Below are 16,520 nucleotides of genomic sequence, written 5' to 3' on the forward strand. Positions count from 1 at the left end.
CAAAATTGAGGAATTTGGCATTTATTATGTATATGTCTAAATCTTGGCCAAACTAATGAAGGACCTGTTGAGTATGTCTTGAGTACATAACAGTCAACATTTGGATACTGCTAAATAATCTTGAGTGTTATATGAAACAACATTCAGATGTTTGAATGAACTTCTATAATCTCACTTTCCCATCACATTTTACCTTGATGTTTTGGCACTTGTAGATACATTACTCCTTTTGATTCTTGAAACATTAATTGCTCAAGATAAATGACCACAATTTGAGTTGTGTTTGGTGGCCCCCTAATACCTAGTAGCTATGGCATCATGGGAAAGTCACTTAATATTAATTTACTTATCTGTAAAATGGGAATAATTATTATTTAATTACCTCACAAAAGTTATATATAAATCTTAAAGTACTTAAAGTGCTTAAAGAGATCTACTACTATTACCCCCAGGCAGTTAAGTGGTACAATAGATAGGGTGCCAGCCCTGGAGTCAAGAGTACCTGAGTTCAAATCTGGCCTCAGACCCTCACTAACTCTATCACCCTGGTCAAGTCACTCAACCCTATTTGTTTTAGTTTTCTAATCTGTAAAATAAGCTGGGGAAGGAAATGGCAAACCGTTCCAGTGTCTTTTCCAAGAAAATCCCAAATGAGGTTACAAAATGTCAGACATGACTGAAACTACCGAACACTACTACTACGACTACTGCTATTACTTTATTTTTATTGAGTGTTATTAATAAAATGATAAAAAAAATGTAGTAATCTTACTCAGATAATTAAGGGACCCACTCTTGAATCCTTAGGCCATAAGTGTATTTAGCTATGCATGAACTGTGTTCTCATCTTGATAAGCTCCAGTAGTTAGAACTACTTGAACTCTACAGAAATCCTATAAATGAAAGACCTCTCCAATTCTTTGCAACAGCAACTTCTGATTTTAGCCAATCTATATACTTGGTTTTTGACGAAGAAATCATCCACAATGAAGATGTTTTTCTTTATCTTTTTTCTGCTCTTCTATGGAAGCAGTATTATACCAGGTAATACAGAGATCTTTCTTCAGTATTTTCAAAGCTGGGTGGGAGAAGGGACCAGAAACTTGCAGTTAAAGTGAAAATAAATGGGTGGTTGACATATCATATCACCTGTCAGCATTTATTCAATGGTTATCAGGAGCAAAGCTTTGATGGGATGCTTCTATCGCCATATTCTGATAAGAGGTTCCTGACTTAGAATGACAGAATGATACGTAGATTCATCTCTTTTCTCTAGTGGACTGATCCAATTCTCTGGCCAACAGAGATTTGAATATAAATTTCTAAAATTTGAAGCCAGATGAATTTCATTGAGTCTTTATATGTTACTTATTACTCTTCTCTCAATTTTGGAAACAATAGAGCTATACAGTGGGTTTGGTTTTTCATAAGAGATATTGGCAAATCATATATTTTATAAAATAAAATCCTGCTAAATTTAGTTCGGAAATTCTCAGGTTCAGACATACGAGATCATAGAACATTGGAGATAATATGTATCTTAAGAGATGACCTAGTACATTTTTCTCATCAAGACATGAGAGAATAGAGACCCAGAGAGATTGAAGGACTTGTCTAAGGTCAATTATAGCATATTATTATGACCCTGGACAAGTCTAGAGACAGAATTAAATGTTTCTAAGTTCTCTTTCACTATGTTTCATTCCTGTTACTTAGAATTTTGGCCCAGATGACCAGGACAAAAAACAAACAAACAAAAAAACCCCACAACTCTTCAGGGAGAACTGTAAGATTGGGGTATATTACCTAATTCCTCAATGTATTTACTCGTGTACTACTCCTCTCTCACACATACTCATAGATTTATTAGCAGATTTTTTTGTGTGTGCATGACACAATAGGGAAGAATAAAGCAACTTTTGTTTTAGAGACAACCAAGGAAGAGTAACTGCTGAAACCAGGAGCAAATCTCTCGTCTTGCTTATAGATCATTCTATAGCTTGATAAAAACATTCTATATTCATTCACATAGCAAACATACCTGTTGTATACAGATCTTAGTTTTTGGTATTGAAGTTGATGCGAAGATTTTATAAGGCATGGTCACCCACCTCTTGGAGCTTACATTGTAGTGGGAGAATATGACACTAAGTCAGAAAATAGAAAGTATATCAGAGGTGTCTTCCTGCAGGGTGGTGGGGGTGGGGGTGGGAAGAGTTACATATATATTCCAGAGCATCTCTTTCTTTTCTAACCCAGGAGAATAGATAAGTCTTTTTGGATGAGGAAGCAAACAGAGTGAGAAAGGGTATTCCAATGAAGTGAAATTTTGTGAGCAAAGGGTATTTGGAGGGGAGGTTCAGTTTAACAGGAGCATACTGTGCATGGTAGGTAAGTAACATTACATTAGAAAGAGACGGAGGTGCCAAATTGCAAAGAGCCCCAAATGCCAGGCAAAGGAGTTTGAAATTTTCTTGGCAGGCAATAAAATACCACTGAAGATTTTGGAGTAAAGAAGTAATAAGATCAAGCATGTAGAGGAGAAATATTATTTTATCAGCAAGATAAAGGATGGAATAGGAAAAAAATTAAATAGGCAAGAAGACCTTTTTGGGAGGCAATTGAAATAAAGCAGACAGGTGACAAGGAGGGCCTATACCAGTATTATGTTACTGGACACAAAAAGTTGTTCATTTGAAGAGGTTGTGGAGGTGGAATTAATAGGGCACTTCATTCATTCATTCATGTATTCAACAACTATTTTTCAATAGGCTTAGAGAATTGTAGTAATTCCCGAGGGGGGGGGCACCATGATTTTTTTTAATCACAAAATCTTATCAGCTCTTTAAGTACTTTTCTTTTATCTTTTTTGTAAAAAAGCAAGTCCCTTCACTCTTCAACTTCTCTGACAAAGTCTTTAGCAGGCTCCTGCATTTTCTGACAATCAAACCAGACTACCAGAGGGGAAAGAAATATGAAGAGCCACATATTTCTTCCTCACAGGTTGTTGTGTTTTGTCCTTCACACAAACAGGCACCACTGATATACTTTCTATTTTCTGACTTAGTGTCATATTCTACCACTAATATATATATATATATATATATATATATATATATATATATATATATATATATATGTGTGTGTGTGTGTGTGTGTGTGTGTGTGTATGTATGTGTATATACGCACGTGTACACACACACACACACACACACGCATGCACGTGTATTTGCCAAGCAAAAAAATAGAAAGGAAGAATTGAAGTCCAAAGGTAGTTTTGGGGAACCATCTCAGTTTTGTTGGAGGAAAGAGTCACAGACAAGAATTTTATGTCATATGAAGATCATTTGAATGAACTGGGGATGTCTGGTTGGCATAAGAGAAGACTTAAGGAGGTTCAGCCATTATAGGTGTCTTAAGTATTTGAAAGGGTGTCATGAGTTTTCAGACTTTTCTTCTTGGCCCCAGATAACAAAACTGAGAGCAGTGGTTAGACATAATGAAGAGGCAAATTAAGGCTTGGTGGATAGAAAGGCTTCCTAGCTATGGAAATAATTCCTTTAGAACTATTCAAAAATGGAATGGACTACTTCAGGAGGTGACTAGTTTCCTATCACTGGAGGTATTCAAGGAAAATCTGAGTGACCCCTTGGGTATATTGTAGATAGGATACTTTGGGGGTATTAGTTCAGATAATTCCTCTCTAGGGTCATTTTCAACACTGAAATTCTATGAACATAATTCTTTGAGAAGACATAAGAGAGATGAGAAAAGAATCCTGGGAGTGCAATGTTGCTAAAACAAAATGAGGAATTTCCAAGAAGGGTGATTTATAGTGGTAAATGTTGCAGATTTTTTTTTAGCAAATGCTAAAAAGAGGTCAAGGGATTTAACATTGACTTCATGAAGAAGAAGAAAATCAGGCACTTAGAGAGGGAAGGGAGCTCAGGGGCCATTTAATCCAACCCTACCACTGTACAGATAAGAAAACCAAGGCCAAGAAAGGTTTAGTGACTTATTCAAGGTCACTCAACTAGAACGTACCAGAATGGTACTTCATGCCTATTTGTATAATTTGCTACCTGTTGTAATACTTGCACATCGTTCCTCATGGAAATTTCCATTTAGGTGTAAGTTACTGGAAGGTGTTACTTGCTAATGGTCATTCAGCTTAGAATGTTAGTACAGATAGATATATCAATCACCAAGAATTATTGAGTACTTATTATACCCCAGAAGCTATGTGAGCTGCTAGGGAGACAAATAAAATAAGTGAAATAATCCTTACTCATAAGGATTTTACATTTGAATGGGGGGAACAATATATAATATTTTATATAGGTATCTGTCTATCATTAGTTAATAAATACAGATATATTCAAAGTGGTTAACTACAAAGTAGTTTGGGAGTGAGGACAAGAGGACAAATAACCTTCACAGTTCAGTCCACTATCAGTTGACCTGAGTGAAGTTTGCATTCGAATGAAATGTTTTAACCAGCTTATCACCAAATTTATCCATCTCTTTGAGAAACCAGGCCAGATGAACCAAGAGCACCTCATTTACCACAGATTCTATTCTCCACAGCAAACTGAGAACCCTCTGGAGGAAGAAAGGCCACAGAGGTCCTGTAGTTCTGGAGATGTGTATTGCTTTGTCCATGTCTGTTCTCTATGTGGGGCCTCACTCCCATTTTCTCCTAAGTTTATATCCACTATGCCCCTCATGGACTTTGTATGTACTTGTGAGAGAGTATACTGAGGGCATTTGGGGAAATATTGGTAACCATAATTTTTGCTATGCCATTTGAGTAAATATTTTGCTCAGAACTAAATGATTAACAAGATAAAGCATATAGGACCCATAGGACAACCTCAAGAATTCTGAGAGTACTAGCAGCTGGCCCTCTGTGGACCCAAGATACTAATAGTTTGGGACATGAGATTAGAGACTAGATATATCACCCATACATCATTTTATTTGATCCTCATAGAAGTCTGTGATGTAGATAATATCATCTCCATGTAACAGATGAGGAAACTAACCCTCTACTATATATGTAAATATATATGTATATACACATATATATGTATGTATACATGTGTATATATATATATATGTGTATATATGGTATGTGTATGTACACACACACACACATATATATTATATATAATACATAAATACATATATAGTGGGGGATACACAAAGAGTATATTTATATATTCAGTGTGTCTACCATAAAAATATAAATACCTTGAAGACTGTTTCATTTTTTGTATTTATATCCAACTTAGCACAGTTTCTGGTATATAGTAGGCACTTGAGAGACAGAGAAAAAAAAGAAAGAGAGAAAGAGGCAGAGAGAGAGAAGGCACAGAGAAAACTTAATAATTCACCTAGTGTTTTTCAGCTACTAAGTGTGTAAGACAGGACTGAGACTTTGATCTTCTTTATGCCTAGTCCATCATTCTATCTAGAACCTTTCTTGACTTTCTTCCACATCTCTCCTTTGTCCTTATTACTTTCTATTTTGTATCATTGTTATTTCTTTAAATTTTCACATTTTCCCCTAGAACACTGTAAATTCTTTGAGGTCCAATGCCCTATCAATTTTTATCCTTGTTAGCCCAGCCTCTAGCACAGTGCCTTATATCTAAAATACACTTAATCGTGTCCACTCAACAGAGTAGCATGCAAATGAACCACTTAGGAAATTTTTTGACCCTAAGAGAAGACTCAGAGAGACTATAATTTAGGCCCCCCCAAAAACAGTTTCCTCAAACAAAAAATGATGTGGTTGTATTCGATGTCCTCTGAGGTCTCCTAACTTGAAGACATAACTTGATAAAAAAGTGATTATTATGTAGCCAAATTCCCTCATTTTTTTCAGGTGAAAAAATGGAAACCCACAATGGTTAAGTAATTTAGATTCTTGTACTTCTTTAATTTGTTGCATGTTGTTTTTCATGATTCAAAATTAAACATTATATCACTACTCTAATAAAGAATTGTATTTTCATACAAAAAGCAATAGTGACAGGGATTGTATGCTTTAATATATTGAGATAGCTTAAACTTTGAACCTAATGGGTGTTTAGATACCAGGATTTCCTAATAACAATACATAGAACTTTTGGCCGAGTACCGAGAAATAAATTGGCAGCCTTTATTTGGATTACCTTGCAAATTCAAAACTAGCAATTGACAAATAATATCAGCAAACATCATATGTTATAAACATTGTTGGATTGAAGAAGACTTGGTCATACAAATTCGTCCTGAGCCTGAATGTAAATCTTGCATTGCTTCTTCTTAAAATGTCATCTTTTAAAAGTTTAATAAACAGCTTGCTAGGCACAACGCTGTGCTAGAGACTAAACAAGGCAAATTAAAATTCAGGGGAAAGGATGGAAATCACAAAGCCTTAGTCTGAAGTGATTTCACAGGTTATCTAGTCAAATCTGTAACCAAAAAGGAATTCTTTCTACAAAATCTCTGAGAAATGACCATCTAACCTTCACCAGAAGACTTCTAGTAAATGTAAATCTACTACCTCCCAAGGCAATCTATTACTTTTGAATAGCTATTACTGATAGGAAGTTTTTCTTTTTCTCTGTATCTTCCGCTGAATTGGTTTCTCTTCCTCAAATCTCTCAGATTTCATCTTTCAGATCTCAGATCACATCACCTGATCTCTACTCCATCAGCTTTAGGGAATTTCTGTTGCCTTTAGAATAAAATTAAAATTCATTTCATTTTTTTTAAAGCCATCACAATTTGTCCCCATCCAACCTATTTTTCCAGACTCACTGAATGTTACCCTCCCTTCCATACTCAATGATGCAGCCAAACTGATTTCCTTTTTGGTTTCTCACACATGGTATCCTATCTTCCATTTCCTTGTCTTTGAATTGGTTGTTTTTCATTAAGGGAATACACAAATCTAACTGTACCTCAGAAAATCCTTCTCTTTTGATAAGACAAAGCTCAAGAACCACTTCTTACATTAAAGTTTTTTTTTTATTTTTTCCTGATTCCCTCCAGCTGCTTGGGACCTCCCTGATATTTAATTACTTTGACTTTACTTCTTTTTATTCTCATTTCATTTATTCCATATGCACACATACAATATATCATATATTATGCATATACATATGTCTATATATTATATATGGTAGTATTATGCCTACATGGACTTACTTCCCTCCTTCTCTAGCATAATCCCAAAGTTAACTAGCTCAACAAAGCACTGTTTTTCATCATGAAATCACTTGTGTTCCTTGTCCTGCCATCCCTCCTTTGCTAATTCTTAGACCTGGACCACCCATACCATCTCCTTCTACTACCTTTTGTCCAAGCTGGTAAATACGGATGTAGGTAGCCAGGAGTCACTGTCAACTTAAGCCACTACAAATACAGACAATTTAATTTCAATTATGTCCTCATATAGTGATGTTTTCATTTGTCTCTGACTACCCACCGTAATATTCAGGGTAGCTCTTCTAAAATTTCTCTCTATGCCTCATCCCCCACTACACAGTGCTCCTTCTTATTTGAAGATTCTCCCACAACTGTACTGAGAAGAATGAGGCCACTTGTTATGAGACCTCATCCTGTAAGCCTCAAAGCTGCTCTATGTTTTCACGCATCTTTTCCAATTTACTTCTCTAGGACTCAGCTTCCTCATCTATAACATGAGAAGAGAATATATCCTGCTCTAACAAGATGGCTTTCTTTCCACATCAAAGTCTATGATTTGATTGATTTTTGTTCCAGTATTAGATAATAACATGGTCCTCCACCTAGCAAAAGCTTCTAACTACTCTCCTTACATATTTGATATCATCCCTTTCTGTTTCTTCCAGGACCTTCTCCCATCAATGATTTTCTCTATCTCCTATTTTTAGTCTATTCCTATAGATAAGGTCTTTCCTCACTGCTTCCAAACATACTTGGTTCTGTCGTATCCATTAATAAAGCTTCCACTGACCTTGACATCATGTTCATTATGATTCATCTTTGAATACTTGAAGAGAGCAATCATGTTACTTTGGTCTTCCCTTCTCTGATCCACTTTCCAAGTGATCCTTTTGTATTATCATCATCAATCCTGTCATCACCCCCTTTAAAATGTCCTCAAGTTTATAAGTTGTCCTTTCTAAAATGTGGTGGCCGTAACAGAACACACACCTCTATGCATGTTAGGGGTAGAATAGAATATAGCAGACCCCCTACTTTACTCTAGACACTATACTGCTAATGATGAAAATCACAATTAAGTTAATATTTTTGATTGCCATGTTACATTGTGACTTATGTAAAACTTTCAGTTGAGTAAAACTCCCAGGACTTGTATACAAAATTCACATTAACTCCAATATATATTTGCAAAATTGATTTTTGAACCTCTGTAGAACTTTAAATTTATTCTTTTAAAAAATATCTTATTAAATTTGGTTCAGCATTCTAACTTTTACTATTTTTTCTAACTTAACTATATAAATTGCTTGTTCTTTCTCTCATCTTCACATAGTCTACAAATTTTATAAACATATTATGCCCTTCTCTATTCAAGTCACAATAATGTTAAATGTCTCAGGATGAAGGAATTCAGCAATATCTGAGATATTCAACTAAAAAAGAGAATTTTCATTTTACTAATACCAAACAATGTACGGATTACATATGACAGTAATTATAATATTCCTTACTCATATTCTCCCACCTCTGCAATGATATGAAGGAGATGCACTTTCTTAACTCTTCTTTATGGTTAAGCTTATATTCTCTTTCCTATTACTTATGTTCAACATATTGGTTACACAATATATGAAGATAAGCAATTGCAAAGTAATCTGAAGAAGGATAGAATACTGACAAGTAGATATGTACTTCAAACCTTATGATAGTCTTGAAAGAAGCTAAAGATTCTTAGATGTGGACATAGGAGAAAGCAGATTCTGGACAGTGGATACCCCATGCAAAGCCAGGGGGTAGGAAACAGCATGCAAAAGATGGTCAGCAGAATTTTGGATACTTGTACCTTCTTCAGTCAGAAATGAAGTTTTGCTCTCCATAATTTATATGTTTTTTAATGTGTGCAATTCATATATATATATGTATGTCATATGTCATATTCTCTTTTGCATCATAATTATTTGAATAACAATAATTGACATTTACATAGCTGCTTTAGGGTTCTCAAGAGATTTTATATACATGATCTTACTCGATCTATACAACAGTGCAAATCTGATGTCCTGTAATATATTCTTAGCTTCTCAGTGATGCAGAAGTGATAGCTGGAATGGTGAAATTCTATGCAATCACCAAGAGAAAGTTTGTATCAAGACCAGTGAATTAAGAAACTTAACTTGGTCAGTCTCTAGGTTGCAGTGGAAAGTCAAAGAGATTAGAGGCAGGGAGAACAGTGAAGAGATGGAAAGGCAAGTTATGGTCAACAACCTGCTTACAATTTGCTCCAGATATTAGAGATGGGGCAGCTTGATTTGTGGCATGTAAACACATAGAAAGTACCCCAGCACTGTAGAACTACACAGTCATGTCTTTCACATTGCGCTCTTCCCCATTGCGGTTTTGATATATCACAGGTCAGTATAAGAAATTAAATGGGAATTTTGGGGGAGTTTTTCAGAAGCCACAGATGACACGTGAATGCCAGCAGATGACACAAAAAAGTTTAGCAACTCAGAAATACATAAATACATATATATTAATGTATAATATCAACATATTTTATCTTTTAATACCATAATAATTCATATTTCTCTGGCACAAAGGGAAGGCCAAAAAATTTTACGCAGATTTTCCAGATTGCAGAGGCACTGTGCCCCAAACCCCAACGATGTGGAAGGGGTAACTGTAGAGATTAATTATGATAAATAAGAGGAGTAGTATAAATTTGGATTCTGTATCTGAGCAAAAGTGTGTCTTTTGCCAAATTCAAATCTATTTTTAAGTCAGCATACTTTATTAAATAGAATCCTGGCTTGGCATTAGGATGATCTGGGTTCCCATTCTGCTTTGGATCCCTACTAGCTATGCAACCCTAAGAAATTAATTTAATCTTCATGGGCCTAAGCTTCCTCATCTGTAAAATGGACTCCATGACCTTGAAGATTCCTTCCAACTCTAAATCTACGGTCTTAATATGAAAATTGGAATTTTGGTGGGGGGGGGGGAGGGGGTGTGGGAAGTCAGTATTGGCTCAAAGATGGAGAATATCTTAGAGGGCTTTAGACAGTCCTGTGAATGATATGGAATTCCTCCTGTTGTCCCCAAATGAGGAAAAAGAGAAGGAAAAAAAAGAACCTCTGCTATTCTCCAAGAATTTTAATCAAAGCTGGGCTTGTGACTTTCTCTTCTTTTTCTTTTCAAAACTATAGCTGGATTAATAATTCCAGCTGTTCTTTCCTTCTTACAGCAAGAAGTGGAGCAGAAATATTCAAATATGGCAGCTATGATTACGGCAAAAAATGCAAACTAGCCAAAGGCACCTGTAAACAATTGTGCTCTGAATTTGAAACTAGGATTAGTTATTGCATAAAACCTTCAACAGTGTGCTGTATTTGAGGACAGAAGATAGACGACTGAGGAGCCCAGAGAAGAAAACTAAGTAAACCATTAATTTAGAAGAGGAAGAAAGGCCTAAAGTAAACCTGTGTCCTTCTCCAAACTTAGCACCAGTGCTGATCAAGCTTTGTAATATTAATTAAATAAAACCTAATATCACATTTTGCACTGCTTGGTTTTCTGTTCTTGTGGCTGCTGCCTCTGTAGTCTTCTCACTTATTGACTACCCAGAGGACAGATGAAGCTGTTTCAAAAGCATCCCTTCTAGTATCTAGAGTGTTGTAATTCCCGTTACATCATGGCTGGAGTTCATACAATTGTGCAAAATGGTAGAAGGGGCAAAGTATACTTCTTTGAGATTCTATTATTCAAATGAGATTGAATTTCCATTTTCACTTTAGAGACAAACCTAGTATTACTGTGTTATATGACAATCTGAAACAGTGGTCTTCTCAGCATAGAGTTGATAGATTATACCAGGATAGGGAACAAAGAGTGAAGATGAGAAAGGGTATGCAGTTTAGTGGCCCTTTGGGCATAGTTCCAAATTGCTCCCCAGTATGGTCGGATCAGATCACAACTCCACCAACAATGCATTAGTGTCCCAATTTTCCCACATCCCCTCCAACATCTGAAGTTTTCCCTTTTTGTCATTTTAGCCAATCTGATAGGTATGAGGGTGTACCTCAGTGTTGTTTTAATTTGCATTTGTCTAATAAATAAAGATTATCACAGCTGAATCCTGACCTTGCCCCCAAATTAATAATTATATTGGTAGTGTGAGATTGGGTCAGAATAGGGTTTGGAGAAGGGGAGAACACACCTAATGCTTACTATAAAAGGCTAAGGGATCCATATCTGTGGCAAATCCTTAATGGACCTCATGGCTTTAGGGAAAAACTGAGAAGGAAAGAAGGTCATCTTTGAGCACTTAAATTTTCATTAGTTGTAAATAAAATGCTTTGATCATAGTCCTTTCTCAATCGCTTGAGTCTTTACTACCTAAGTTCCCCTTCCCTCCATATCTTTTATTGTCAATGATGCTTCTCATAATATCATAGGTTTTAATACAAGGACAATGTAACAAAATCATAGATCTAAAGAAAAGAAATAGTAAGAGCTGGCTCCAGCACACCCCTGGCTGCAGCTCGCCTATTGGGAGATAACCTTTACAATTTGTAGAAATCTTATTCCTCAATCCTAAGTCTAGTACTCATTCTGATGTTGTAAGGTTACATACATATGTGTACACACCTGAACACACACACACATATATAATACATGTGTATATGTGATATATGTATATATACCTATTGAGTTTATGTATGTGCAGGCACATATATGTATATGTGTGTATATTTGTATCACAGGGCTCTGCTGATATCTCTTTCACGTGATTTATTCAATGCTTTTAAGTTTCCTTTTGGATTGGATTATGTATATCAAAGTTATAGGTGACATCCTCCTAAGATTGTATAGTCTGATAGTAAATGGGATACAGTGAAAAGAAAACTGCTCTGGAATCAGAGAAACTGGTTTCAAATTCAGCCTCTCTTGCTTTGTGAATATGTGAATCTGTGCAAGGAGAAAACCATAAGAGAAGACAAAAAGCAGAGAATTTTTTTGACACAATTAGAGAGACCTTGAGCAGGCTATACATAGGGATAGTGAGGGAGACCACCTTAATTGGAATGAATGGATCATATTGCGTAATGAAAGAAAAAAAATTTGGATGGGCAAAGTGAGATCAGATTATTAACGTCCTGAAAATCTAGACTGAGAAATTTAGAAATGATATTAATTGTAGATTGTATATAAGTATAACTCTATGGAAATTAGTAAGAATGGAAGGAAGGGACCAGACAGAACTGCAAATTTCCTGCAAATGAAATGTTTATAGGCCTATTATTTTCTGAAAACGTTACTGTCCGAATCCTATTGGAGATGTTAGGTGGCTTTCTGTCATCTTTTCCAAACCTCCCCCATTTTGGGTTAAGTGACCTTCTGACTCAAGCTCATTTGTTTCTCCATGTTAAGTGCCCTAAGACATGAAGCATGAACTGAAAATTTCAGGTACTCTTCTTTTATGCAGCTAGAAACCAAGATGCCTACAAGATCAGCAGATGCCAGAAGTTTTTGGGAAAATGCAAAACAGATTGTGAAAGTGATGAATATGAATATGGCATGTGTATTAAATGGAGGCTTCAATGCTGTATATAATACCTGAGATGAGACATCTACCTGCCTTCAAAATGGAAGCCCTGGGAGTTCAAATTACCCCAGCAGCAATTCATCTTGATAAGACAGCTAGACTACCAGCTCCATGAACGCAGGGGCTAATTTTTGTACCTCTCTGTATCCCTCACCATCGTAATGTAGTACCTTCTATGTGGTAGGTGCTCAATAAATAATGTTCATGAGTTGTTGATTGACAAGTCACTTTCTGGACTCTAGATACCAAAATATGTAAAATCAATAAAATAAAGTTTAAAAAAATAATGAAAAAACCTACCATTAAAGTTGGTTGCTCACATGCTTAATTTCTCTGATACCTCTCTCTTAATATGGGTCAAACTAAAGACTCAAAAAAGGAACAACCCTGTAAGAAAGATTATAGTTTTATTTTTATCCCTTTCTAACCCAAACCTTGACATAATTATTTGACTTTCTCCATTCCTTCCATCATTATCAACAGCACCTTAACGTCTATTTTATCAAAAATACTAATGCCACCATATGTGAGTTCTCTGATGTTATTCAAGTGTTTAGTTCTGTATTTTTCTACTCATTTTTCTCTTCTGATAAAAATTTGCCTCTGTCTCTATGCTCATGAAGCCATCCTCTCCCATCTCTTCATGGACTTTGCCTCATTGATTTTATTCTGCTTAACACCACTTACAATTTCTCCATTTCCATTAACTTTCATCTTATTCAAATCCTCTCAGGTGTCACTTGTTTTGAATAATCCTTCCTTTGACCCTGTTGTCTGTCCTACCTGGCTATTATTCTATTTGCCTTCCCATTTTCTTTTTCAAAGTTCTCACAAGGGGTTTACATGCACTGATGCTTCCATTTGCTTACTACTAATCCATGCATTTTTCACCTCATAAAACATTATTTCCACTCACCTCCCAACACCACTATGCTGGGTTTCTTAAGGTTTACTCCTTGACCTTCTCTCTACTGAGGGTTATATTTCAAGGATTTCATGCTCTCAATTTAAATTGCCTCTTTGAGAATGAGTTCAATGGCTTTTAGCCAAAAGCAATGAAGGTATGATCTGAGCTAAATCCTAAATGGATATCCCTAGCCGTGACCCTTCTTCTAAGTTCTAGGCCTTAAATTAACAACTGCTTGCTATGTACTTTAAATAATACTTATTCACTTATGTGCTTACTAATTCACTTGTTATGAGCCTAGGAAATCTATGCCTTTCTTTACTGTCCACTTACTAAAGAATAAAAAAAGCAACAACAACCACATAACAAACATGAATAGTACAGAAAAACAAATTCCCACAATGGCCATGTTCAAAAATATATGTTTCATTAGGCATTATAAGTCAATCAACCTCTCTGGCAGAAGGTGAATGGTGTGTTATACTTTTAATCCTCTAGACCAGGGGTAGGGAACCTGTGGCTTCGAGGCCACACATAGCTCTTAAGGTCCTCAAGTGCAATCCTTTGATTGAATCCGAGCTTCACGGAATGGATCTCCATAGTAAAAGGATTTGTTCTGTAAAACTTGGACTCAATCAAAATGTTCCACCCAAGGACCTCGAAGACCACATATGGCCTCGAGGTCCCAGGTTACCCACCTCTTCTTTACACTCATGCTTAAACACTGAATTAAAGATTGCTAAATTTTACTTAGTTGTTTTTATTTTCTGTAGTGTCATTTTATAAATTTTTCTCATAGTTATACTCACTTCACTCATCATGAGTTCATAGAAGTCTTCTAAATTTCCCTTGAAACAATCCTTTTCATTAGTTTTACGATACAATAATATTCTATTATATTCATACACAATAATTTGTTTTACTGTTTCTAAATTGGTGTACACCCTGTTCATTTCCAGTCTTCCTTTTTGCTAAACATTTCTTCTTGGGTATACTGAGAGTACCTGAAAGTCAGATGCCAAAACAAACAAACAAACAAACAAACCAAAAAAAAAAACAAAAAAAAATCTTTGTTATCACATCCTTCTGTTAAGTTGTAGCTTCTGGTTCTCTATCATTCTGCCACCCTTCCAGACACCTCAGTCATTTTTCCCCTCTCTGTTGTGCTATATATGCAAAAAAGCCATCAAGTTCTGCAAGTTCGCTAATAATATTGTAGAATCTTCTCACTTTAGAGTAGGAAGGTACTATCGGGTGCATCTATTTTGATCCTCACATGTAAATTAAAATGTGAGGAAACTAATAAATAAAAAAGGCCATTGACTTGCCCATTATTGTAAACCACTCCATTTTTGTAAGCAAATCCTCACTGATACCCATTTGTTTATGATCGAGTAATGACACTATTAGTTCTGTATCCCAAAGAGATCACAAAGAAGAGAAAAGGAACTACATGTACAAAAATATTTATAGCATCTCTCTTTGTGGTAGAGAAATTTTGGAAATTGAGGGGATGCCCATCAAGTGGGATATGGCTGAACAAGCTGTGATATAAGAATGTAATGAAATACTATTGTGTTATAAGAAATGATGAAGAGGTAGATTTCAGAAAAACCTGGAAAGATTTATATGAACTGATGCAAAGTGAAATGAGGAGGAAAACACTGTACCCAGTTTCAGTAACAATGTGTGGTGATCAACTAAGAATGACTCAGCTCTTCTCAGCAACATAGGGATCTAAGTCAAGTACAAAAGACTCATGAAGGAAAATGTTATGCACATCCAGAAAAAGAACTGATGGGCTGTGAATGCAGATCAAAGCATACTTTTTTCATTTATTTTATTGTTTTTCATGTTTTTTTTTTCCTTTTGATCTGTTTCTTGTTTTACAGCTGTGACTAATGCTGAAATATGTTCTACATGATTGGGATCTTTTTCAAGAGGCAATGGGTAGATTCTTTCAATTTCTATTTTACCCTCTGGTTCTAGGATATCAGGGCAGTTTTCTGTAATAATTTCTTGAAAAATGATGGCTAGGCTCTTTTTTTGATCATGGCTTTCAGGTAGTCCAATAATTCTTAAATTATTTCTCCTGAATCTATTCTCTAGGTCAGTGGTTTTTCTAATGAGATATTTGACATTGTCTTTCATTTTTTCATTCTTTTGTTTCTGTTTTATAATTTCTTGATTTCTCATTAAGTCACTAGCTTCCACTTGCTCCATTCTAATTTTTAAGGCATTATTTTCTTCAGTGATCTTTTGGACCTCTTTTTGCATTTGGCTAATTCTGCCTTTTAGGGCATTCTTCTCCTCATTGGCTTTCTGGACCCCTTTTGACATTTGGATTAGTCTATTTTTTAAGGTGTTATTTTCTTCAGTATTTTTGGGTCTCCGTTAGCAAGATGTTGACTTGATTTTCATGATTTTCTTGCATCACTCTCATTTCTCTTCCCCATTTTTTCTCTACTTCTCTTTTTTGGATTTTCCAAATCCTTTTGAGCTCTTCCGTGACCTGGGAACTAGTTCATATTTTTCTTGGGGGCTTTGGATGTAGGATGTTTGACTTTGTTGACTTCTTTTGGCTGTATGTTTTGATCTTTGTCACCAAAGTAAGATTCTATAATCTGAGTCCTTTTACTCTGTCTTCTCATTTTCCCAGTCAATTACTTGACTTCTGAGGTCTTTGTCAGGATATGACTGCTCCCAGAGTGGAGAGTGCTCTGTCCCAAGCTTCAGGGGTTTTGTGCTGCTGTTTTCAGAACTACTTCTAGGCACCTGTAAATTTTCAGTTCTTCTGAGGTGGTATGA

The 16,520-nt window shown here is 35.7% G+C and overlaps 1 protein-coding gene across 1 annotated transcript; it reads left to right on the forward strand.

The window, feature by feature from the left end:
- The first annotated feature begins 986 nt into the window (after positions 1-986).
- On the forward strand, positions 987-10,593 carry LOC118857833 (beta-defensin 41-like). Its single transcript, XM_036768336.1, has 2 exons — positions 987-1,044; positions 10,445-10,593. The coding sequence occupies exons 1-2, from the start codon at positions 987-989 to the stop codon at positions 10,591-10,593; spliced, it is 207 nt and encodes a 68-aa protein (XP_036624231.1).
- The last annotated feature ends 5,927 nt before the right edge of the window (positions 10,594-16,520 follow it).

This window comes from Trichosurus vulpecula, chromosome 7, assembly GCF_011100635.1.
Source record: "Trichosurus vulpecula isolate mTriVul1 chromosome 7, mTriVul1.pri, whole genome shotgun sequence".
Lineage (NCBI taxonomy): Eukaryota > Metazoa > Chordata > Mammalia > Diprotodontia > Phalangeridae > Trichosurus > Trichosurus vulpecula.